We start from the raw sequence: 24003 nt of genomic DNA on the forward strand, positions 1-24003 counted from the left end.
GATCACATTTGTCAATTTTGGCTTTTGTTGCCATTGCTTTTGTTGTTTTAGTCATGAAGTCTTTGCCTATGCCTATGTCCTGAATGGTATTGCCTCGGTTTTCTTCTAGGGATTTTATGGTTTTAGGTCTTACGTTTAAGTCTTTAATCCATCTTGAGTTAATTTTTGTGTAAGGTGTAAGGAAGGGGGCCAGTTTCAGTTTTCTGCATATGGCTAGCCAGTTTTCCCAGCACCATTTATTAAATAGGGAATCCTTTCCCCATTGCTTGTTTTTGTCAGGTTTGTCAAAGATCAGATGGTTGTAGATGTGTGGTGTTATTTCTGAGGCCTCTGTTCTGTTCCATTGGTCTATGTATCTGTTTTGGTACCAGTACCATGCTGTTTTGGTTACTGTAGCCTTGTAGTATAGTTTGAAGTCAGGTAGCGTGATGTCTCCAGCTTTGTTCTTCTTGCTTAGGATTGTCTTGGCTATATGGGCTCTTTTTTGGTTCCAAATGAAATTTAAAATAGTTTTTTCTAATTCTGTGAAGAAAGTCAATGGTAGCTGGATGGGGATAGCATTGAATCTATAAATTACTTTGGGCAGTTTGGCCATATTCTTCCTATCCATGAGCATGGAATGTTTTTCCATTCATTTGTGTCTTCTCTTATTTCCTTGAGCAGTGGTTTGTCGTTCTCCTTGAAGAGGTCCTTCGCATCCCTTGTAAGTTGTATTTCTAGGTATTTTATTCTCTTTGTCAGGGATTTGACTTCTTCCTGGTTCAGTCTTGAGAGGGTGTATGTGTCCAGGAATTTATGCGTTTCTTCCAGATTTTCTAGTTTACTTGCATAGAGGTGTTTATAGTATTCTCTGATGGTAGTTTGTATTTCTGTGGGATCAGGGGATCAGTGGTGATATCCCCTTTATCATTTTTTATTGTGTCTATTTGATTCTTCTCTCTTTTCTTCTTTATTAGTCTCGCTAGCAGTCTATCTATTTTGTTAATCTTTTCAAAAAACCAGCTCCTGGATTCATTGATTCTTTTTGAAGGGTTTTTCATGTCTCTTTCTCCTTCAGTTCTGCTCTGATCTTAGTTATTTCTTGTCTTCTGCTACCTTTGAATTTGTTTGTTCTTGCTTCTCTAGTTCTTTTAATTGTGATGTTAGGGTGTCGATTTTAAATCTTTCCCACTTTTTGCTGTGGGCATTTAGTGCTATAAATTTCCCTCTAAATACTGCTTTAGCAGTGTCCCAGAGATTCTGGTCCGTTGTGTCTTTGTTCTCATTGGTTTCAAAAAACTTACTTATTTCTGCCTTAATTTCGTTATTTACCCAGTAGTCATTCAGGAACAGGTTGTTCATTTTCCATGTAGTTGTGCAGTTTTGAGTGAGTTTCTTACTCCTGAGTTCTAATTTGATTGCACTGTGGTCTGAGAGACTGTTGGTTACGATTTCCATTTTTTGCATTTGCTGAGGAGTGTTTTACTTCCAATTATGTGATCAACTTTAGAATAAGTGCGATGTGGTGCTGAGAAGAATGTATATTCTGTTGATTTGGCTTGGAGAATTCTGTAGATGTCTATTAGGTCCTCTTGGTCCAGAGCTGAGTTCAAGTCCGGAATATCCTTGTTAATTTTCTGTCTCGATCTAATATTGACAGTGGGGTATTAAAGTCTCCTAGTATTATTGTGTGGGAGTCTGAGTCTCTTTGTAGGTCTGTAAGAACTTGCTTTATGAATCTGGGTGCTCCTGTATTGGGTGCATATATATTTAGGATAGTTAGCTCTTCTTGTTGCATTGATCCCTTTACCATTATGTAATGCCCTTCTTTGTCTTTTTTGATCTTTGTTGGTTTAAAGTCTGTTTTATCAGAGACTAGGATTGCAACCACTGCTTTTTTTTGCTTTTCATTTGCTTAGTAAATAATCCTGTATCCCTTTATTTTGAGCCTGTATGTGTCTTTGCACATGAGATGGGTCTCCTGAATGCAGCACACGGGTGGGTCTTGATTCTTTATTCAATTTGCCAGTCTGTGTCTTTTATTTGGGGCATTTACCCCATTTACATTTAAGGTTAATATTGTTATGTGTGAATTTGATCCTGTGATTATAATGCTAGTTGGTTATTTTGCTTGTTAGTTGATGTAGTTTCTTCATAGTGTTGATGGTCTTTACAGTTTGATATGTTTTTGCAGTGACTGGTACTGGTTTTTCCTTTCCATATTTAGTGCTTCCTTCAGGACCTCTTGTAAGGCAGGCCTGGTGGTGACAAAATCTCTCAGCATTTGCATGTCTGTAAAGGATTTTATTTCTCCTTCGCTTATAAAGCTTAGTTTGGTTGGATATGAAATTCTGGGTTGAAAATTCTTTCCTTTGAGAATGTTGAATATTCGCCCCCACTCTCTTCTGGCTTGTAGGGTTTCTGTCGAGAGATCCGCTGTTAGTCTGATGGGCTTCCCTTTGTGGGTAGCCTGACCTTTCTCTCTGGCTGCCCTTAACATTTTTTCCTTCATTTCATCCTTGGTGAATCTGACGATTATGTGTCTTGGGGTTGCTCTTCTCGAGGAGTATCTTTGTGGTGTTCTCTGTATTTCCCAAATTTGAATGTTGACCTGTCTTGCTAGGTTGGGGAAGTTCTCCTGGATAATATCCCAAAGAATGTTTTCCAACTTGGTTCTATTCTCCGTGTCACTTTCAAGTACACCAATCAAACATGGGTTTGGTCTTTTCATATAGTCCCATATGTCTTGGAGCCTTTGTTCATTCCTTTTCATTATTTTTTCTCTAATCTTGTCTTCATACTTTATTTCATTAAGTTGATCTGCAATCTCTGATATCCTTTCTTCCACCTGATCAGTTCGGCTATTGCTACTTGTGTATGCTTCACAAAGTTCTCGTGCCGTGTTTTTCAGTCCCATCAGGTCATTTATGTTCTTCTCTTAACTGGCTATTCTAGTTAGCAATTCCTCTAACCTTTTTTCAAGGTTCTTAGTTTCCTTGCATGGGGTTAGAACATTCTCCTTTAGCTTGGAGGAGTTTGTTATTATTCACCTTCTGAAGCCTGCTTCTGTCAGTTTGTCAAACTCATTCTCCGTCCAGTTTGTTCTCTTGGAATTTTCAGCCTTTTTGCACTGGTTTTTCCCCATCTTCATGGATTTATCTACCTTTGGTCTTTGATGTTGATGACCTTTGGTTGGGGTTTCTATGTGGACGTCCTTTTTGTTGATGTTGATGCTATTCCTTTCTGTTTGTTAGTTTTGCTTCTAACAGGCCCCTCTGCTGCAGGTCTGCTGGAGTTTGTTGGAGGTCCACTCCAGACCCTGTTTGCCTGGGTATCACCAGCGGAGGCTGCAGAACAGCAAAGATTGCTGCCTGTTCCTTCCTCTGGAAGCTTTGTCCCAGAGGGGCACCTGCCAGATGCCAGCCGGAGCTCTCCTGTATGAGATGTCTGTCGACCCCTGCTGGGAGGTATCTCCCAGTCAGGAGGCATGGAGCTCAGGGACCCACTTGAGGAGGCAGTCTATACTTTAGCAGAGCTCGAGCACTGTGCTGGGAGAGGCTGCTCTCTTCAGAACTGGCAGGCAGGAACGTTTAAGTCTGCTGAAGCTGAGTCCACAGCCACCCCTTCCCCCAGGTGCTCAGTCCCAAGGAGATGGGAGTTTTATCTATAAGCCCCTGGCTGGGGCTGCTGCCTTTCTTTCAGAGATGTGCTGCCCAGAGAGGAGGAATCTAGAGAGGCAGTCTGGCTACGGGGACTTTGTGGAGCTATGGTGGGCTCTGCCTGGTTCAAACTTCCTGGCCGCTTTGTTTACACAGTGAGGGGAAAACTGCCTACTCAAGCCTCAGTAATGGCAGACGCCCCTCCCTCCACCAAGCTCGAGTGTCCCAGGTCGACTTCAGACTGCTGTGCTGGCAGTGAGAATTTCAAGCCAGTGGATCTTAGCTTGCTGGGCTCCGTGGGGGTGGAATATACTGAGCTAGACCACTTGCCTCCCTGGCTTCAGCCCCCTTTCCAGGGGAGTGAACAGTTATGTCTCACTGGCATTCCAGGTGCTGGAGGGAATCTCCTGGTCTGCTGGTTGCAAAGACTGTGGGAAAAACATAGTATCTGGGCCAGAGTGCACCATTCCTCACGGCACAGTCCCTCAAGGCTTCCCTTGGTTAGGGGAGGGAGTTCCCCGACCCATTGTGCTTCCTGGATGAGGCAGCGCCCCACCCTGCTTTGGCTCGCCCTCCATGGGCTGCACCCACTGTCTAACCAGTCCCAGTGAGATGAGCCAGGTACCTCAGTTGGAAATGCAGAAATTACCCACCTTCTGCATTGATTTCACTGGGAGCTGCAGACCAGAGCTGTCCTATTCAGTCATCTTGCCAACCACCCTGAGATGTTGAATTTTATCAAATGCTTTTTTTATCAGATGCTTTCTCTGCATCTATTAAGGTGATCATGTGGCTTTTGTTCTCTATTCTATTGATGGAATGTTTCATGTTTATTGATTTGCATGCATTGAATCATCATTGCATCCCTGGGATAAATCCCACTTGATCATGGTGTATTATCTTTTTGATGTGATGTTTGATTTGGTTTGCTAGTATTTCGTTGAGGATTTTTGCATCTGTGATCATCAGGGATGTTGGCCTGCAGTTTTGTTTTTTTGTTGAGTCCTTGTCAGGTTTTGGTATCAGGGTAATGCTGACCTTATAGAATGAGTAGGGAGAATTCCCTCCTCTTGAATTTTTTGGCGTAGTTTGAGAAGTGATATTAGTTCTCTGTAAGTTTCATGGAGTTCTGCAGTGAAGCCAGCTGATTCTGGGCATTGTTTTGGTTTTGTTGGGAGACTTTATTACTGATTATACTTTATTACTGATTCAATCCCATTACTCATTACTGGCCTGTTCAGGTTTTCTTATTTCTTCCTGATTCAGTCTTGGTAGGTTGCATGTGTCCTGGGATTTATCCATTTCTTCTGGGTTTTCCAGTTTATTAGCATATAGTTAATAATATTTCTATGGTCACTTCTTCCAATTTTTAGATTTGCTTTAATATGCAAGGACTTTTTCTTGAGGATATATCTATGGTGTTGGTTGGGCAGGGCACTTTGACTTTGATTATGAGTACATTCAGTAGTGTAGTCTGTATAATTTCTTCAGCTATAAACAGCATCAACCATGTCTGTATTTTTCTTAGTGGCTTAGGGTGTAGTTGTTATGGAGGCTGTGGTGAAGTTTTGATGGGCATGGGCACTCCAGGTGGGCTAGTCCTTGTTTTCGAGTGGTGTCATCAGTGGGTGAAGCATGCCTGTCCTTTGGCCCCAGAACAGTGTATTCATTAAGTTACATTACTTTTTTAAAAAAAGTTTATTTTATTCTACAATGTAAAACTTGACCTTTTCTACTTTTCCAATATTTTCAGATCTGGTAGCTCAGCGAGGAGAAAGATTGGAATTATTGATTGACAAAACAGAAAATCTCGTGGATTCTGTAAGTATGGAATCTGATAATATGGAATCTGACGTAAAGTGGAGAAACTATGGATGATGGCTAACATAATTGGGAAATACCTTAAATTCAAAAATTTGGTGTTTTTTTGTTCCTTTCTCATTTCCATTATGTGATTACTTTGTAATAATAAGGATAACAATGAGGCATAGAAAAGAAACATCATCCCCTAATAGCCATTAAGGTAGCTTTGGTTTGGAAAACATATTCAGTATACAGAAACAATTTTCTAAAGCTTTGGATTGAGGCCTATATAATTTAGCACCTCAGCTACATGTACCAGTCTGTTCACTTTACAAATTTGTAAAACATGAAACAAATGTGCAAGCCATTTGTGACCCAGTATGAATCTTGAAAACTGGACAATTCACTTTCTTGCTTACACTGATAGTTTCATCTTGCCTTGTATCAATCAAGAGACATCGATTGGAAAGGGCCAATAAGTCTTAAAGGAGACAGTGTGTCCTTGTGAGCTGCTTGTACTATGGTTCTGTATGTCCTCACATTTTCAATGCAGTTACTGTGGATGAAAGTTTTAAGGAAAGATGACAGATATATGGTGAACAGAAGGAGGGCAGAGATCAGCTACGATTTGGGTCTACACAATTATAAATTTAAATGTACAGTACAGGTTTACACCTTGAAAGAAAACAGTGATTGATTATGTTCGTTGTGACTGACAGCTGGATTGTAGTGGTTAAGAACACAGGCTCTAGTATCAGGTTGCCTGGATTTGAATCCCACCTCTGCTACTTACTAGTTGTGTGACCTTAGGCAAATGACTTAACCTCTTTGTGCCTCAGTCATCATCTTCTGTAAAATGAAGATGTACCCACTTCAGAGCATTTTAAGGATTAAATCAGATAATGCATGTAAAGTGCCTAACACAGTATTTGATACATAGTAAGAGCTATTTAAATGTTCATCATTATTGTTAATTTTACAAGGACATCTATTAGCAGCAGGTTTTAGGATATACAGTCTACTATCAGGTTTTCTAGGAGTTTATAAACAGTTTTTTCATCAAAGCATGTGGTAATTGGAGGAAGGATGCTACCATACAGGAAGTCAAAGCACCTGGGTTCTAGATCTCACTTTGTGACCCATTGCTGGGGAGCAGAGAAAACAGAGAAGTATCTGATTCCAGATCTGCAGACCAATTTCTTTGATACTTCCAGGCTGTCTCTTAGTTATTCTTAATTCTTGAGGATTACCCTGCTTAGCTGGAATGGTCTGTCTTTGACCAATAGTAGTATAATCTGTACTTTCCAAATAAAAGTCTTAATTTTTTTGACTTCATGACTGAAAACAGAAGGTACTAATGAACTAACAGGTATCTCTCTTTATGGTGGAATAACATACATGCAGCAAATTGTATCAAGTGTACTACTTTCAAGTGTATAGCTCAATTATTTTTTATGTATATCTATACCCATGTAACCACCACCCAGATCTAGATAGAAAACATTACCAACACCCCAAAAGGCTGCCTCATACCCCTTCCAGTTAGTAATCCCCAATAGATGTAATTATGTTTCTGACTTATATCACCATAGATAGTGTTTTGCCTGTTCTTAAAATTTATTTGTGTCTGGCCTCTTTCACTCACCGTTATGCCTGTGAAATTCATCCACGTTTTTTATTATAGTAATCACTTATTCTTTTTTGTTGTTTTGTATTATTCCATTATCCAGATCTACCACAATTTGTTTATCTGTTCTTCTCTGCGGGGCTTTATTTCTGGATTCTCTATTTTGTTCCATTGGTCAGTTTGTCTACCTTTATGCCAGTACCACACTGTGTTGATTAGTATAACTTAATACAATTCTTGAAATTAAGTAGTGTAAGTCTTCCAGCTATATTCTTGTTGTCCAATATTGTCCTCACTCTTTTAGGTGCTTTGCATTTCCATATATGTTTTAGAATAAGCTTGTTTTCCATCTCTTAACCCCACAACAATGTGTATCTTTGTGACTGCATTTAATATATAGGTCACTTTAGGGAACATTGGTATCTTGACAATATAGAGTTTTTCGGTCCATGAACATGACATATCTCTGCTTTTGCTCAGGATTTAAAAAATTTTTCTCAGCAGTATTTTTTAGTTTTTGGTGTACAGGTCTTGCACATATTTGTTAAATTTACCCTTGAGAATATCATGCTTTTGTATTGTATAACAAATTTTTAAATTTTGTTTCTAATTCTTTATTGCTAGTATATGGAAATAAAGTTGGTTATTGTATATTGACCTTGTTTGTATTCTGCAACCTTAGAAAAATTCATTTACCAGTTCTGGTTACTGTTTTGTACATTCCTGCCTTTTACTTTCCTTGCCTTATTCTGGCTAGAACCCTCTACACAATACTGAATACAAGTGATAACAGTGAACATCCTTGCCTATTGACCATCTTGTGGGGAAAAATTCAATACTTTTTGAAAAAAATAAATTCAGTGTTAAGTTTGTGGTTAACTGTAGATTTTTTGTAGGTACCCTTTAATAGGTGGAAGAATTCCCTTTAATTCCTCATTTGAGAGTTGTATTCATGATTTTATCAAATGCTTTTTCTCCATTTATCGAGATCTTTGGTTTTTCTCCTTTATTCAGTTAGTATGGCAAATTACATTGATTTTTCAGTGTTAAACCAACTTTGCATTCCTGCAAGGTCATGACTTATTACCCTTCTTATATAACACTTTATTGGATTTGCTATTGTTTTGTTCAGGAATTTGGCATCTATGTTTCTAAGAGTTAGTGGTCTGTAATTTATTTTTCTCTTTAGGTTTTGGTATCAGGAATATGCTGGCCTCATTAAACAAGTTGGGAAATCTTACCTCTCTATCTTCTGAGTTTGGGTACTATTGGTATTATCTGTCTTAGATATTTGGAAGAATTTACTAGCAAAGCAGACTGGGCCTCGAGTTTTCTTCGTTGGAAAATCTAAAATCTTCCATCTTACTGTTTGTTTCCTATTTGTCCCATCTAGTCTTTGTTCCCTTTTTTTTCTGCCTTCCATTGGATTTAGTACATTTGTTATTCCATTATGTCTCCTTTGTCAGTTTATTAGCTATAGCTCCATTTTGTCATTTTCTGATTGCTTTAGGGTTTACAGTATGTCTTTGATTTATAATCTCCCTTAAAGTGGCATTTTTCCACTTCATGAATAGATAAGAACCTTATAATAGTATACTTCTAGCTGTTTCTTCTTGGCCTTTATGCTATTGTTGACATATTTTTATTTACACATGTATTAAAAACTTCAGAATACATTGTTGTTGTTTTTGTTTAAAGAGTTGATTATCTTTTAAAGAAGATTTAAATAATAAGGGAAATCTTTTCTATTTACCCATGTAGCTACCATTTCAGTGCTCTTAATTCTTTTGTGTAGGCCAAGTTTCTATCTGATGTTATTTTCTTTCTGCCTGTATGCTTTAATTTAACATATAATCTTCCATTGTAGTTCAAGTGTGTAGGTCTACTGGAAATGAATTCTTTCAGGTTTGGTATGTCTGAGAAGTTTTTATTTCACTTCCTTTTTTTTTGAAAGACATTTTCACTGAGTATAGAATTCTAGGTCAGTGATTTTTTTTTCTTTTAATACTTGATGAACGGTGGTTCATCACTGTCTTTTACATTGTTTCTGACAAGAATTCTGCTGTCATTCTTACATATATAAAGTGTATTTTTTTTTCTTCTGGATGCTTTAAAGATTTTCTCTTTATCATTGGTTTTAAGAAATTTGATTATAATATATATGCCTTGGTATATATTTCTTTATGTTTCTTTGGCTTTGAGTTTGTTGTAGTTTTCATCAAATTATGAAAATGTTTAGCTCTTTCTAGGCTTCCAGTTACATCTGTATTAAGCCACTTGAAGCTGTCCCACAACTCACTGATGCTTTGTTCATTTTTAAGTCTTTTTTCCACTGTGTTTCATTTAGAATAGTTTCTATTGCTGTGTCTTCAAGTTTACTTACCTTTTCTTCTGCAGTTTGCAATCTGCTGTTTCTGTCCTGTGTATGTTTCATCTTTACAAGTTTGTTTTGGATCTTTTTTGTATCTTCCATGTGTCTCCTTAACATGCATACTTTCCTCTACCTTCTTGAGTATATGAAGTATATTTATAATTGAAGTGCTTATTCCACTTACATGAAATGCAAATTTTGATAGAGTTAGGTGTAGGTATCTTGCTTTTTGTTTTTTATTTGCCGCATCCCCATCCTCTTCTTTTTTATTTTGATTAGTCGAGTACTTTTTAAATTTTTTTTTAACCATCTCCATTTGTTTTTTAACACCTCTATTGAGAAATAACTCACAGACCATACACATTGCCCGTTTAAAGGGTACACTTCAGTGGAATTTAGTATATTACATTATTAAAATTGTGGTAAAATATGTATAGCATAAAATTTTGCCATTTTAACCTTTTTAAAGTGCGCAATTCAGTGGTGTTAATTACATCCACAGTGTTGTGCATCCATCACTACTAGCTATTTCCAAAACTTTTTTATCACCCCCTAACAAAAACTCTGTAACCATTAAGTAATAATAACTCCCCATTCCCCTTACTCTCAGCCCCTGGTAACTCTAATCTACTTTCTGTCTCTGTGAATTTGCCTATTCTAGACATGTCATATAAGTGGGATCATACAAAATTTGCCCTTTTGTGTCTGGCTTATTTCACTAAGCATAATGGTTTATTGCTTAAAAAAAAATGCTAAGAATCACCTGAGCCTTCAGTGAGTCTTAATCTTTTTGCTGGTGGAGGGTCTCACCTTGATGTTGATGGCTGCTGACTGATCGATCAGGCTGGTGGTTGCTGAAGGTTGTGGTGGCTGTGGCAATTTCTTAAAATAAGACAACAGTGAAGTTTACCACATTGATTGACTCTTTCACAAAAGATTTCTCTGTAGCATGTGTTGCTGTTTGATAGCAATTTACTGGCAGTAGAACTTCTTTCAAAATTGGAGTCAATCCTCTCAAACCCTGCTACTGCTTTATCAGCTGAGTTGATGTAATTTTCTAAATCTTTTGTTGTCATTTCAACAGTGTTCACAGCATCTTCACCAGGAATAGTTGCCATCTCAAGAAACCACTTTCCTTGCCCATGCATAAGAAACCCTCATTCATTAAAGTTTTATCAAGAAACTGCAGCAGTTCAGTCATGTCTTCAGGCTCCAGTTCTAATTCTAGTTCTCTTCTATTTCTACCACATCTGCAGTTACTCACTCCACTGAAGTCTTGAACCCCTCAAAGTAATTTGTGAGGGTTGTAATCAGCTTCTTCCAAACACCTGTTAATGTTTATATTTTGACTTCCTCCCATGAATCATGAATGTTCTTAATGGCATCTAGAATGGTGAATCCTTTCTAGAAGGTCTTCAATTTACTTTGCCCAGATTCATCAGAGGAATCATTATCTATGGCAGCTATACTAAATGTTTTTCTTAAATAATAAGACTTGAAAGTTGAAATCACTCCTTGATTCATGGGCAGCAGAATGGATGTTGTATTAGCAGGTGTGAACCCCGAAAGTCTGAGACAGGTCTCAGTTGATTTAGAAAGTTTATTTTGCCGAAGTTGAGAGCGCGCACCCGTGACACAGCCTCAGGAGGTCCTGACAACATGTGCCCAAGGTGGTCAAAGCCCAGTTTGGTTTTATTATACATTCTAGGGAGTCATGAGACATCAGTCAACATATGCAAGATGAACATTGGTTCAGCCTGGAAAGGTGGAACAACTCGAAGCGAAGGCGGGAAGGCTCGAAGTGGGGAGGGGGCCTCCAGGTCTTAGATAGATAAGAGACAAATGGTTGTATTCTTTTGAGTTTCTGATGAGCCTCTCCAAAGGAGGCAATCAGATATGCATTTATCTCAGTGAGCAGAGGGGTGACTTTGAATAGAATGGGAGGCAGGTTGGCCATAAGCAGTTCCCAGCTTGACTTTTCCCTTTAGCTTAGTGATTTGGGGGCCCCAAGATTTAGTTTCCTTTCACACAGGCATGAAAACAACATTTATCTCCTCATAAGTCTCCATCAGAGCTCTTGAGTGACTAGGTTCGTTGTCAATGAGCAGTAATACTTTGAAAGGAATCTTTTCTTTTTGAGCAGCAGACCTCCACAGATCTTCTGTACACCACCATCCTGTAAACAGATGTGCTATCTTCCAGGTTTGTTGTTCCATTTCAAGAGCACAGGCAGAGTATATTTAGCATAAATGTTAAGGGCCCTAGATTTTCAGAATGGTAAATTACCATTGGCTTCAACTTAAAGTCATCAGCTGCATTGGTCCCTAATAAGAGTCAGCTTATTCTTTGAAGCTTTGAAGCCAGGCATTGGCTTCTATGAAAGTCCTAGATGGCATCTTCTTCCAAAATAAGGGTGTTTTGTTTACATTGAAAAATCTGTTGTTTAGTATAGCCACCTTTATCAATGATCTTAGCTAGGTCTCCTGGATAACTTACTGTGGCTTCTCTCTCAGCACTTGCTGCTTCACCTTGTACTTTTATGTTATAGAGATGGCTTCTTTCCTTAAACCTCATGAACCAACTTCTGCTAGCTTTAAACTTTTCTTCTGCACCTTCCTCGCCTCTCTCAGCCTTCATAGAGTTGAAGAGTTAGGGCCTTGCTCTGGATTAGGCTTTGGCCTAAGGAAATGTTATAGCTGATTTAATCTTCTATCCAGACCCCTAAAACATTCTCCATATCAGCAGTAAGGCTGTTTTGCTTTCTTATATGTGTGTTCACTGGAGTAGCACTCCTGATTTCCTTCAAGAACTGTTCTTTGCATTCACAATTTGGTTAACTGTTTGTCACAGGACACCTAGCTTTAGGCCCATCTCAGCTTTCAACATGCCTTACTCACTAAGCTTAATTATTTTTATCTTTTGATTTAAAGCAAGGGATGTGTGACTTTTCCTTTCACTTGAATACATAGATGCCATTGTAAGGTTATTAATTGGCCAAATTTCAATATTGTGTCTCGGCAAATAGGGAGGCCTGAGAGGGAGAGAGATAAGAGAATAGCTGGTCAGTGAACAGTTAGAACACACAACATTTATCCGTTAGCTCCGTCATCTTATATAGGCACAGTTTATGGCACCCGAAAACAATCACAATAGTAACATCAAAGGTCACAGATCGTCATAACAGATAGAATGAAAATAAAGAAAAGTTTGAAATGTTATAAGAATTACCAAAACACAGACATGAAGCAACCACATACTGTTAGAAAAATGGTGCTGCCGCATGTTCTCTCTCATAAGTGGGAGTTGAACAATGAGAACACATGGACACAGTGAGGGGAACATCACACACTGGGGCCTGTCGGGTAGTGGGGGCTGGGGGAGGGATAGCATTAGGAGAAATACCTAATGTAGATAACGGGTTGATGGGTACAGCAAACCACCATGTCACGTGTATACCTGTGTAAGAAACCTGCACATTCTGTACATGTATCCTGGAACTTAAAGTATAATAATAATAATAAAAAGAAACAAAAAGTGCAGGCCAAGCAGGAAAAAAAAAAACAAAACAGAAAAATGGTGCTGATAGTCTCATCATGGGGTTTCCACAGACCTTCGATTTGCCAAAAAAAAAAAAAAGCAGCATCCATGAAGTGCGATAATGTGAAGTACTATAAAAGGAGATATGCCTGTAATTCTTTCTGTTGTTCTTTATTGTTTTCTGCAGTTCTGTTTCAGTGTACGATTTTGTTTGCTTCAAACTGAAGAAGTTCTTTTATTGTTTCTTATAATGTTGATCTACTGATGAGAGATTCTCTAAGCTTTTGTCTGAAAATCTGTTTCATCATTTTTTTAAAGAATACTTTCTTTGCATATAGTTTTTTAGTTTTTCACAATGGCAGTTTTTTTTTTTTTTAAAGTCAGTGCTTTAAAAATGCCATTCCATTTTTCTTTGGCTTTCATATGTTCTCGAAGAGATTGTCATCTCTCTTAGTCTTACTTGAAAAATAATGATTCTTACCCCACCTTTGGCTGTTTTTGTTGTTGTTGTTTGTTTTGTTTTTTTAAGACAGAGTCTCTCTCTCTCACCCAGGCTGGAGTGCAGTGGCACGATCACAGCTTACTGTTGCCTCCACCTCCCTGGCTCAAGTGATCCTCCAAGTAGGAGGACCACAGGCATGCGCCATCACACTTAGCTAATTTTTTAAATTTTTCTTAGAGACAGGGGTCTCCCTATGTTGCTCTGGCTGGTCTCAAATGCCCAGGCTCAAGTGATCCTCCCACCTTGGCTTCCCAAAGTGCTGGAAATACAGGCATGAGCCACTACACCTGGCCCCCTTTGGCTGGTTTTAAGAGTGTCTTTTTATATTTGGTTTTTAACTTTTTATATATGGTTATTAGCTTTCTGTGGCTGCTATCACAAATTATCACAAACTTGGTGGCTTAAAACAACAAAAATTTATTTTCTCCCACTACTGGATTTCAGAAGTTCGAAATCAGTTTAACTGGGCTGAAATTAAGGTGTTAGCGGGGCTACACTCCTTCCAGAGGCTCTAGGAGAGGATCTGTTCCATGCCTCTTCCACCTTCAGGTGGCTGCCAGTATTTCTTGGCTTGTGGCTGTATCATTGTAGTCTCTGCCTCCATGTTCACATTACCTTCTCCTTTGCATGTGTGTCAAGCCTCCATCTACTTTCCTCCTATAGAGACATTTGTGATGTCATTTAGGGCTCATATGGATAATCCAGGATACTCTCTTCATCTCAAGATTCTTGACATAATCACATCTGTAAAGACACCTTTTCCAGATAATATCACATATGTCACATTCACAGGGATTAGGACACAGGCATATCTTAGGGCAACATCTAACAATTGTTCTTTATAGGTGAACTTGTTTTAAACAGATGGTTTGTCAGTGTTCAGATGTTGACCTGAGGGTGGTGGAGGAATCTCCATTACAACCTGTTGAATCACACAACTAACTATGTTTGGATTTATTAGTTTCATTCCTCACTGCTTTTTCTCATCTACATCATCTTTCTCTTTCTTGAATTATTTATTGTGAATTAGTCTTTGTTTGTAGTATATCCTCACACATTTTCTTCATATGAGTTTGTGGATGATAATCCCTTCAAGAACAAAAGTGTTATTTTGGTCTCATATTTGAACAATTTTTTGACTGGTGTAGAATTCTAGGATTAAGATCATTTTCTCTCAAAATTCTCTGAATATTGCTGCATTTCAGTGCATGAAGAGTTTAGTCATCTGAGAAGTTCAACAACTATACAGTTTACACGTTTTTTATTTGGGCCAAGTTTGAGGACTGCAACCCAGGAGCATAGATTCAAGTTGCTCTGAATATATGTTCTAATTAGCAGCAGTTACAAGTAGGTTTTTAAAGGAAAAAAGGAGAGGCAGTATCTAATTTGTTTACCAAGAATTTACATTAAAGTAGCATAACCTATTGATTGGCTATACATTGTCCTTTGTATCACAGATTCCAGGAACATGAAGATAATGGTTAAGGCAGCTAGTCAGCAACAAATTGCCTTTAAACAGTTGCCCCCCTGGGCATTGTGTGGGGGGTGTGACTGAAGTCCCCATACTGATGTCTTCTGGGCCTGATAAATTTTATATACCTCACATAGCTCAGGCTGCTCTGAGCTGTTTTTCTTTTCTCATTTCCCCATTTTGATCAAAATTTTTCTCTTCTGAAAGCATTGATGATCAGCATTTTAGATATAAGTTTATCCCATGTCACTGGGGAGGCTTATTCCCAGATATTCTTGTCCCATGTTGGATGGAAAGAGGTAAAAAAGGTACTATGGCTTAAAGAACTTAGTGAGGTCTCAAGGCCAAATTGATTGGCAACACAGAGGGGCAGAGCAACAGGATCTCAGTCAAGCCATCTATTCATGCTGGAGCCATGGCATGAACAACTATACAGTTTACTCAAGTCCACCCTCACTTAATGGCACCAACTGCAAGTTTGGGGATTCCCCAAACCACCCTCAGATTTGATAGTTCATTAGAAGGATTTGTAATACTCTGTGAACACTATTACACTCACAGTTATGGTTTATTACAGGCAAATTATACATAGTAAGACCAGCCAAGGGAAAAAGTACATAGGGTGGAGTTTGGGAAGATACCACATGTAGAGCTTCTGTTGTCCTCTTCCCATGGAGTCAGGAAACGTTGCTCTCTTGGCATCAATGTGTGGCAAAATGTACAGAGCATTGCCTAACAGGGAAGCTTACCCAAGCCTTAGTGTTCAGAGTTTTTATTGGGGATTCATTATGTAGGCATTATTGACTGACTGCCCTCTGGCTTGATCTCAATCTCCAGCTCCACTTGGTGTGATCCAAAGCCTCCTAAATCACATAGTTATTTTTTCTGGAGTGTCTTTTCCCCACCCTAAATCACACTGTTACTATCTAGATTACAGTCTATTAGAAAAATAAATCAAGGCTGTGCATGGTAGCTCATACCTATAATCCTAATACTTATACTTTGGGAGGCCAAAGCTGAAAGATCTCTAAAATCCAGAAGTTCAAGACCAGCCTGGGCAACAAAATGAGACCTTATCTCTACAAAACCAAAAAAAAAAAAAAAAAAAAAAAAAAAAAAAGGTGTGATTGGGTACACCTGTAGTCCTAGCTACTTGGGGGGCTGAAGATGGAGAATTGCTTGAACCCAGGAATTCGGAGCTGCAGAGAGCTATGATCACACCACTGCATTCCAGGCTGGGTTACAGAGGGGTGACCTCCCTCTCAAAAAAAAAAAAAATTTTTTTTCTTTTAATTCTTTTTTATTTTTTATTTTTTTTAAAAATATATATATTTTTTATTATACTTTAAATTCTAGGGTACATGTGCACAACGTGCAGGTTTGTTACATATGTAAACATGTGCCATGTTGGTGTGCTGCACCCATTAACTCGTCATTTACATTAGGTATATCTCCAAATGCTATCCCTTCCCCCTCCCGCCACCCAACAACAGGCCCCAGTGTGTGATGTTCCCCTTCCTGTGTCCAGGTGTTCTCATTGTTCAATTCCCACCTATGAGTGAGAACATGCGGTGTTTGGTTTTTTGTCCTTGCAATAGTTTGCTGAGAATGATGGTTTCCAGCTTCATCCATGTCCCTGCAAAGGACATGAACTCATCCTTTTTTACAGCTGCATAGTATTCCATGGTGTATATGTGCCACATTTTCTGAATCCAGTCTATCATTGATGGACATTTGGGTTGGTTCCAGGTCTTTGCTATTGTGAATAGTGCCACAATAAACATACGTGTGCATGTGTCTTGATAGCAGCATGATTTATAATCCTTTGGGTATATACCAAGTAATGAGATGGCTGGATCAAACGGTATTTCTAGTTCTAGATCCCTGAGGAATCGCCACAGTGTCCTTCACAGTGGTTGAACTAGTTTACAGTCCCACCAACAGTGTAAAAGTGTTCCTGTTTCTCCACATCCTCTCCACTTTTTAATGATCACCATTCTAACGGGTGTGAGATGGTATCTCATTGTGGTTTTGATTTGCATTTCTCTGATGGCCAGTGAGGATGAGCATTTTTGCATGTGTCTGTTGGCTGCATAAATGTCTTCTTTTGAGAAGTGTCTGTTCATATCATTCGCCCACTTTTTGATGGGGTTGTTTTTTTCTTGTAAATTTGTTTGAGTTCTTTGTAGATTCTGGATATTAGTCCTTTGTCAGATGAGTAGATTGCAAAAATTTTCTCCCATTCTGTAGGTTGCCTGTTCACTCTGATGGTAGTTTGTTTTGCTATGTAGAAGCTCTTTAGTTTAATTAGATCCCATTTGTCAATTTTGGCTTTTGTTTCCATTGTTTTTGGTGTTTTAGACATGAAGTCCATGCCCATGCGTATGTACTGAATGGTATTACCTAGGTTTTCTTCTAGGGTTTTTATGGTTTTAGGTCTAACATTTAAGTCTTTAATCCATCTTGAATTAATTTTTGTATAAGGTGTAAGGAAGGGATCCAGTTTCAGCTTTCTACATATGGCTAGCCAGTTTTCCCAGCACCATTTATTAAATAGGGAATCCTTTCCCCATTTCTTGTTGTTGTCAGGTTTGTCAAAGATGACATGGTTGTAGATGTGTGGTATTATTTCTGAGGGCTCTGTTCTGTTCCATTGATCTATATCTCTGTTTTGGTACCAGTACCATGCTGTTTTGGTTACTGTAGCCTTGTAGTATAGTTTGAAGTCAGGTAGCCTGATGTCTCCAGTTTTGTTCTTTTGGCTTAGGATTGACTTGGCAATGCAGGCTGTTTTTTGGCTCCACATGAACTTTAAAGTAGTTTTTTCCAATTCTGTGAAGAAAGTCATTGGTAGCTTGATAGGGATGGCATTGAATCTATAAATTACCTTGGGCAGTATGGCCATTTTCATGATATTGATTCTTCCTATCCATGAGCATGGAATGTTCTTCCATTTGTTTGTGTCCTCTTTTATTTCGTTGAGCAGTAGTTTGTAGTTCTCCTTGAAGAGGTCCTTCACATCCCTTGTAAGTTGGATTCCTAGGTATTTTATTCTCTTTGAAGGAATTGTGAATGGGAGTTCACTCATGATTTGGCTCTCTGTTTGTCTGTTATTGGTGTATAAGAATGTTTGTGATTTTTGTACATTGATTTTGTATCCTGAGACTTTGCTGAAGTTGCTTATCAGCTTAAGGAGATTTTGGGCTGAGACAATGGGGTTTTCTAGATATATAATTATGTCATCTGCAAACAGGGACAATTTGATTTCCTCTTTTCATAATTGAATACCCTTTATTTCTTTCTCTTGCCTAATTGCCCTGGCCAGAACTTCCAACACTATGTTGAATAGGAGTGGTGAGAGAGGGCATCCCTATCTTGTGCCAGTTTTCAAAGGGAATGCTTCCAGTTTTTGCCCATTCAGTATGATATTGGCTGTGGGTTTGTCATAAATAGCTCTTATTATTTTGAAATACGTCCCATCAATACCTAATTTATTGAGAGTTTTTAGCATGAAGGGCTGTTAATTTTGTCAAAGGCCTTTTCTGCATCTATTGAGATAATCATGTGGTTTTTCTCTTTGGTTCTGTTTATATGCTGGATTATGTTTATTGATTTGTGTATGTTGAACCAGCCTTGCATCCCAGGGATGAAGCCCACTTGATCATGGTGGATAAGCTTTTTGATGTGCTGCTGGATTCGATTTGCCAGTATTTTATTGAGGATTTTTGTGTCAGTGTTCATCAGGGATATTGGTCTAAAATTCTCTTTTTGTGTTGTTTCTCTGCCAGGCTTAGGTATCAGGATGATGCTGGCCTCATAAAATGAGTTAGGGAGGATTCCCTCTTTTTCTATTGATTGGAATAGTTTCAGAAGGAATGGTACCAGCTCCTCCTTGTACCTCTGGTAGAATTTGGCTGTGAATCCATCTGGTCCTGGACTTTTTTTGGTTGGTAAGCTATTAATTATTGCCTCAATTTCAGAGCCTATTACTGGTCTATTCAGAGATTCAACTTCTTCCTGGCTTAGTCTTGGGAGGGTATATGTGTCAAGGAATTTATCCATTTCTTCTATATTTTCTAGTTTATTTGTGTAGAGGTGTTTATAGTATTCTCTGATGGTAGTTTGTATTTCTGTGGGATTGGTGGTGATATCCCCTTTTATCATTTTTTATTGCGTCTATTTGATTCTTCTCTCTTCTTTATTAGTCTTGCTAGCAGTCTATCAATTTTGTTGATCTTTTCAAAAAAGCAGCTCCTGGATTCGTTGATTTCTTGAAGGGTTTTTTGTGTCTCTATCTCCTTCAGTTCTGCTCTTACCTGAGTTATTTCTTGCCTTCTGCTAGCTTTTGAATGTGTTTGCTCTTGTTCCTCTAGTTCTTTTAATTGTGATGTTAGGGTGTCAATTTTATATCGTTCCTGCTTTCTCTTGTGGGCATTTAGTGCTTTAAATTTCCCTCTACACACTGCTTTGAATGTGTCCCAGAGATTCTGGTACATTGTGTCTTTGTCCTCGTTGGTTTCAAAGAACATCTTTATTTCTGCCTTCATTTCGTTATGTACCCAGTAGTCATTCAGGAGCAGGTTGTTCAGTTTCCATGTAGCTGAGCGGTTTTGAGTGAGTTTCTTAATCTTGAGTTCTAATTTGATTTCACTGTGGTCTGAGAGACAGTTTGTTATAATTTCTGTTATTTTACATTTGCTGAGGAGTGCTTTGCTTCCAACTATGTGGTCAATTTTGTAATAGGTGTGGTGTGGTGCTGAGAAGAATGTATATTCTATTGATTTGGGGTGGAGAGTTCTGTAGATGTCTGTTAGGTCCGCTTGGTGCAGAGCTGAGTTCAATTCCTGGATATCCTTGTTGACTTTCTGTCTCATTGATCTGTCTAATGTTGACAGAGGGGTGTTAAAGTCTCCCATTATTATTGTGTGGGAGTCTAAGTCTCTTTGTAGGTCACTCAGGACTTGCTTTATGAATCTGGGTGCTCCTGTATTGGGTGCATATATATTTAGGATAGTTAGCTCTTCTTGTTGAATTGATCCCTTTACCATTATGTAATGGCCTTCTTTGTCTCTTTTGATTTTTGTTGGTTTAAAGTCTGTTTTATCAGAGACTAGGATTGCAACCCCTGCCTTTTTTTGTTTTCCATTTGCTTGGTAGATCTTCCTCCATCCCTTTATTTTGAGCCTATGTGTGTCTCTGCATGAGATGGGTTTCCTGAATACAGCACACTGATGAGTCTTTACTCTTTATCCAATTTGCCAGTCTTTGTCTTTTAATTGGAACATTTAGCCCATTTACATTTAAGGTTAATATTGTTATGTGTGAATTTGATCCTGTCATTATGATGTTAGTTGGTTATTTTGCTCGTTAGTTGATGCAGTTTCTTCCTAGCCTTGATGGTCTTTACAATTTGGCATGTTTTTGCCATGGCCGGTACCAGTTGTTCCTTTCCGTGTTTAGTGCTTCCTTCAGGAGTTCTTGTAAGGCACGCAAGGTGGTGACAAAATCTTTCAGCATTTGCTTGTCTGTAAAGGATTTTATTTTTCCTTCACTTATGAAGCTTAGTTTGGCTGGATATGAAATTCTGGGTTGAAAATTCTTTTCTTTAAGAATTTTGGATATTGGCCCCCACTCTCTTCTGGCTTGTAGAGTTCCTGCCGAGAGATCTGCTGTTAGTCTGATGGGCTTCCCTTTGTGGGTAACCCGACCTTTCTGTCTGGCTGCCCTTAACATTTTTTCCTTCATTTCAACTTTGGTGAATCTGACAATTATGTGTCTTGGAGTTGCTCTTCTCGAGGAGTATCTTTGTGGCGTTCTCTGTATTTCCTGAATGTGAATGTTGGCCTGCCTTGCTAGGTTGGGGAAGTTCTCCTGGATAATATCCTGCAGTGTTTTCCAACTTGGTTCCATTCTCCCTGTCACTTTCAGGTACACCAATCAGACGTAGATTTGGTCTTTTCACATAGTCCCATATTTCTTGGAGGCTTTGTTTGTTTCTTTTTATTCTTTTTTCTCTAAACTTCTCTTCTTGCTTCATTTCATTCATTTGATCTTCAATCACGGATACCCTTTCTTCCAATTGTTCGAATCGGCTACTGAAGTTTGTGCATTCGTCACGTAGTTCTTGTGCCATGGTTTGCAGCTCCATCAGGTCATTTAAGGACTTGTCTACATTGGTTATTCTAGTTAGCCATTCGTCTAATCTTTTTTCAAGGTTTTTAGCTTCTTTGTGCTGGGTTCGAACTTTGTCCTTTAGCTCGGAGAAGTTTGATCATCTGAAGCCTTTTCTCAACTCGTCAAAGTCATTCTCTGTCTACCTTTGTTCTGTTGCTGGTGAGGAGCTGCGTTCCTTTGGAGGAGGAGAGGCACTCTGATTTTTAGAATTTTCAGTTTTTCTGCCGGTTTTTTCCCTATCTTCGTGGTTTTATCTACCGTTGGTCTTTGATGATGGTGATGTACAGATGGGGTTTTTGTGTGGATGTCCTTTCTGTTTGTTAGTTTTCCTTCTAACAGTCAGGACCCTCAGCTGCAGGTCTGTTGGAGTTTGCCAGAGGGCCACTCCAGACCCTGTTTGCCTGGGTATCAGCAGCGGAAGCTGCAGAACAGTGAATATTGCTGAACAGCAAATGTTGCTGTCTGATCGTTCCTCTGGAGGTTTTGTCTCAGAGGGGTACCTGGCCGTGTGAGGTGTCAGTCTGCCCCTACTGGGGGTACCACCTAGTTAGGCTACTTGGGAGTCAGGGACCCACTTGAGGAGGCAGTCTGTTTGTTGTCAGATCTCAAACTCCATGCTGGGAGAACCACTACTCTCTTCAAAGCTGTCAGACAGGGACATTTAAGTCTGCAGAGGTTTCTGCTGCCTTTTGTTTGGCTATGCCCTGCCCCCAGAGGTGGAGTCTACAGAGGCAGGCAGGCCTCTTTGAGCTGTGGTGGGCTCCACCCAGTTTGAGCTTCCCAGCAGCTTTGTTTACCTACTCAAGCCTCAGCAATGGCAAGTGCCTCTCCCCCAGCCTCGCTGCCACCTTGCAGTTAGATCTCAGACTGCTGTGCTAGCAATGAGTGTGGCTCTGTGGGTGTGGGACCCTCCGAGCCAGGCGCGGGATATAATCTCCTGGTGTGCCGTTTGCTAAGACCGTTGGAAAAGCGCAGTATTAGGGTGGGAGTGATCCGATTTTCCGGGTGCCATCTGTCACAGCTTCCCTTGGCTAGGAAAGGGAATTCCCTGACCCCTTGCGCTTCCTGCGTGAGGCGATGCTTTGCCCTGCTTCGGCTCACGCTCAGTGGGCTGCACCCACTGTCCTGCACCCACTGTCCGACAAGCCCCAGTGAGATGAACCCGGTATCTCAGTTGGAAATGCAGAAATCACCCGTCTTGTGCGTTGCTCACGCTGGGAGCTGTAGACTGGAGCTGTTCCCATTTGGCCATCTTGGAACAGGAATCAAAAGAAATTTTTTTAAAATCCCATTTATGATAGCATCAAAAAGAGTACAATAGTTAGGAATAAATTTAACCAAGCATGTAATAATGTGCACACTGAAAATTATAAAACATTGATGAAAGAAATTCAAGAAGACACAAATCAATGGAAAGATACCTTATGTTTATGGATTGGAAGAATCAATATTATTAAAATGTTCATACTGCCCAAAGCAATACACAGATTCAACACAATCCCTATTGAAATTCCAATGGCATTTGTCACAGAATAGAAAAAAAATTCTAAAATGTGGATGAAACTAGAAGACATTATATTAAGTGAAATATACTAGACACAGATAGATAAATACTATATGATTTCACTTATATATGGAGTCTAAAGAAAATGTTCAGTTCATAAAAGCAGAGAGTAAAACAGTGGTTGCCAGGGGGTGGGAGACATGGAGAGATGTTGGTCAAAGTGTATGAACTTACAGTTGTAAGATCAATAAGTTCTGGATACCGGACATACAGCATGGCAATTATAGTTAATAATAATGTAATGAATATTTGAAATATGCTATAAGAATAGATCTTAAGCGTTTTCACCACATACCCAAAAAAGTAACTGTGTGAGGTGATGGATATTTTACTTAGCTAGATTGTGGTAATAATTTCACAATGTATACATTTATCAGAGTATCACATTGTATACCTTGAATATATACCATGTTTATTTGCCAATTATACTTCAAGGCAGAAAAAAATAAAATTAGAGTAGAAACAAAAGCTTGGAGGTCTGAAATGTTACTAAAAGTGTAATATTTGCCTTTTTTCAATATTCTTGCCACATGGTGGGTAGGTCCTTTTAGTCTGAAGATTCAAGTCTTTCTTATTTGGGGGATATTTTCTTCAATTAGTCCCTTGATTATTGATCCTTCTCTTTTGGCTGTATTCTCTCCTGTGACTACTAATAGGTGTGTAAATCAGTACCAGGTACATAATAAGCACATGTTAAATATCTGTTGATCGTATAAATTGATCCTGGATTTGCTTGATCAGTTTTCCGTGTATCTTACATCTTCTTTCATAATTTACAACCTAGACATTTTGCTGTTTTCAGAGCAAATTTTTTGAATTGTTACTGCAGAAGCTGCTTTTGCTCATTCATGTTCTGCTTTTAAAAAATTATGCCATTTTATTAAAATATAGTTTTTGGAATGTTGTCTTATGTTATCTAATTTTTTATGTCCTCTGATGACTTTGTTTAAAATTAGTTCAATTATGTCTTGTATCTGAGGATACTTATTAGAAATTTTTTTATTACTATTATTCTATCTTGTTTCCCATATTAACTTTGTTCCATTAAGGACTGTTTGCCCCCATTGCTTATTTTGTCTCCTCACTTTAACGCTGTTTCATCTCAAAAGTTCTAGTCAATGTGTATATTCTATTCAACATACATATTTAGCTCTAGATTTAATCAGTTTTGGTATGTGCCTCCAGGTGGCATCCTGTGCACTCTTCATCAAGCGAAACCCAAAGACTGGTGCCCCTGTCAGTTGTTCTACTGCAGAGACTTTGTGGAGTATGTGCTTGGAGATGAATCTATGGTTAAGGGAGTGGATTTTTTAAAA

General features: G+C 38.8%; 1 protein-coding gene across 6 annotated transcripts in view; it reads left to right on the plus strand.

The window, feature by feature from the left end:
• Positions 1-24003, plus strand: part of VAMP7 (vesicle associated membrane protein 7) — a 57105-nt gene that overhangs the window by 27799 nt on the left and 5303 nt on the right. For all 6 annotated transcript variants that reach the window (XM_063720971.1, XM_054543965.2, XM_063720973.1 and 3 more), the window contains 1 exon segment: positions 5392-5459. In XM_063720971.1, the coding sequence (XP_063577041.1) occupies positions 5392-5459 (68 nt within the window).

This window comes from Pongo abelii, chromosome X (assembly GCF_028885655.2).
Source record: "Pongo abelii isolate AG06213 chromosome X, NHGRI_mPonAbe1-v2.0_pri, whole genome shotgun sequence".
Lineage (NCBI taxonomy): Eukaryota > Metazoa > Chordata > Mammalia > Primates > Hominidae > Pongo > Pongo abelii.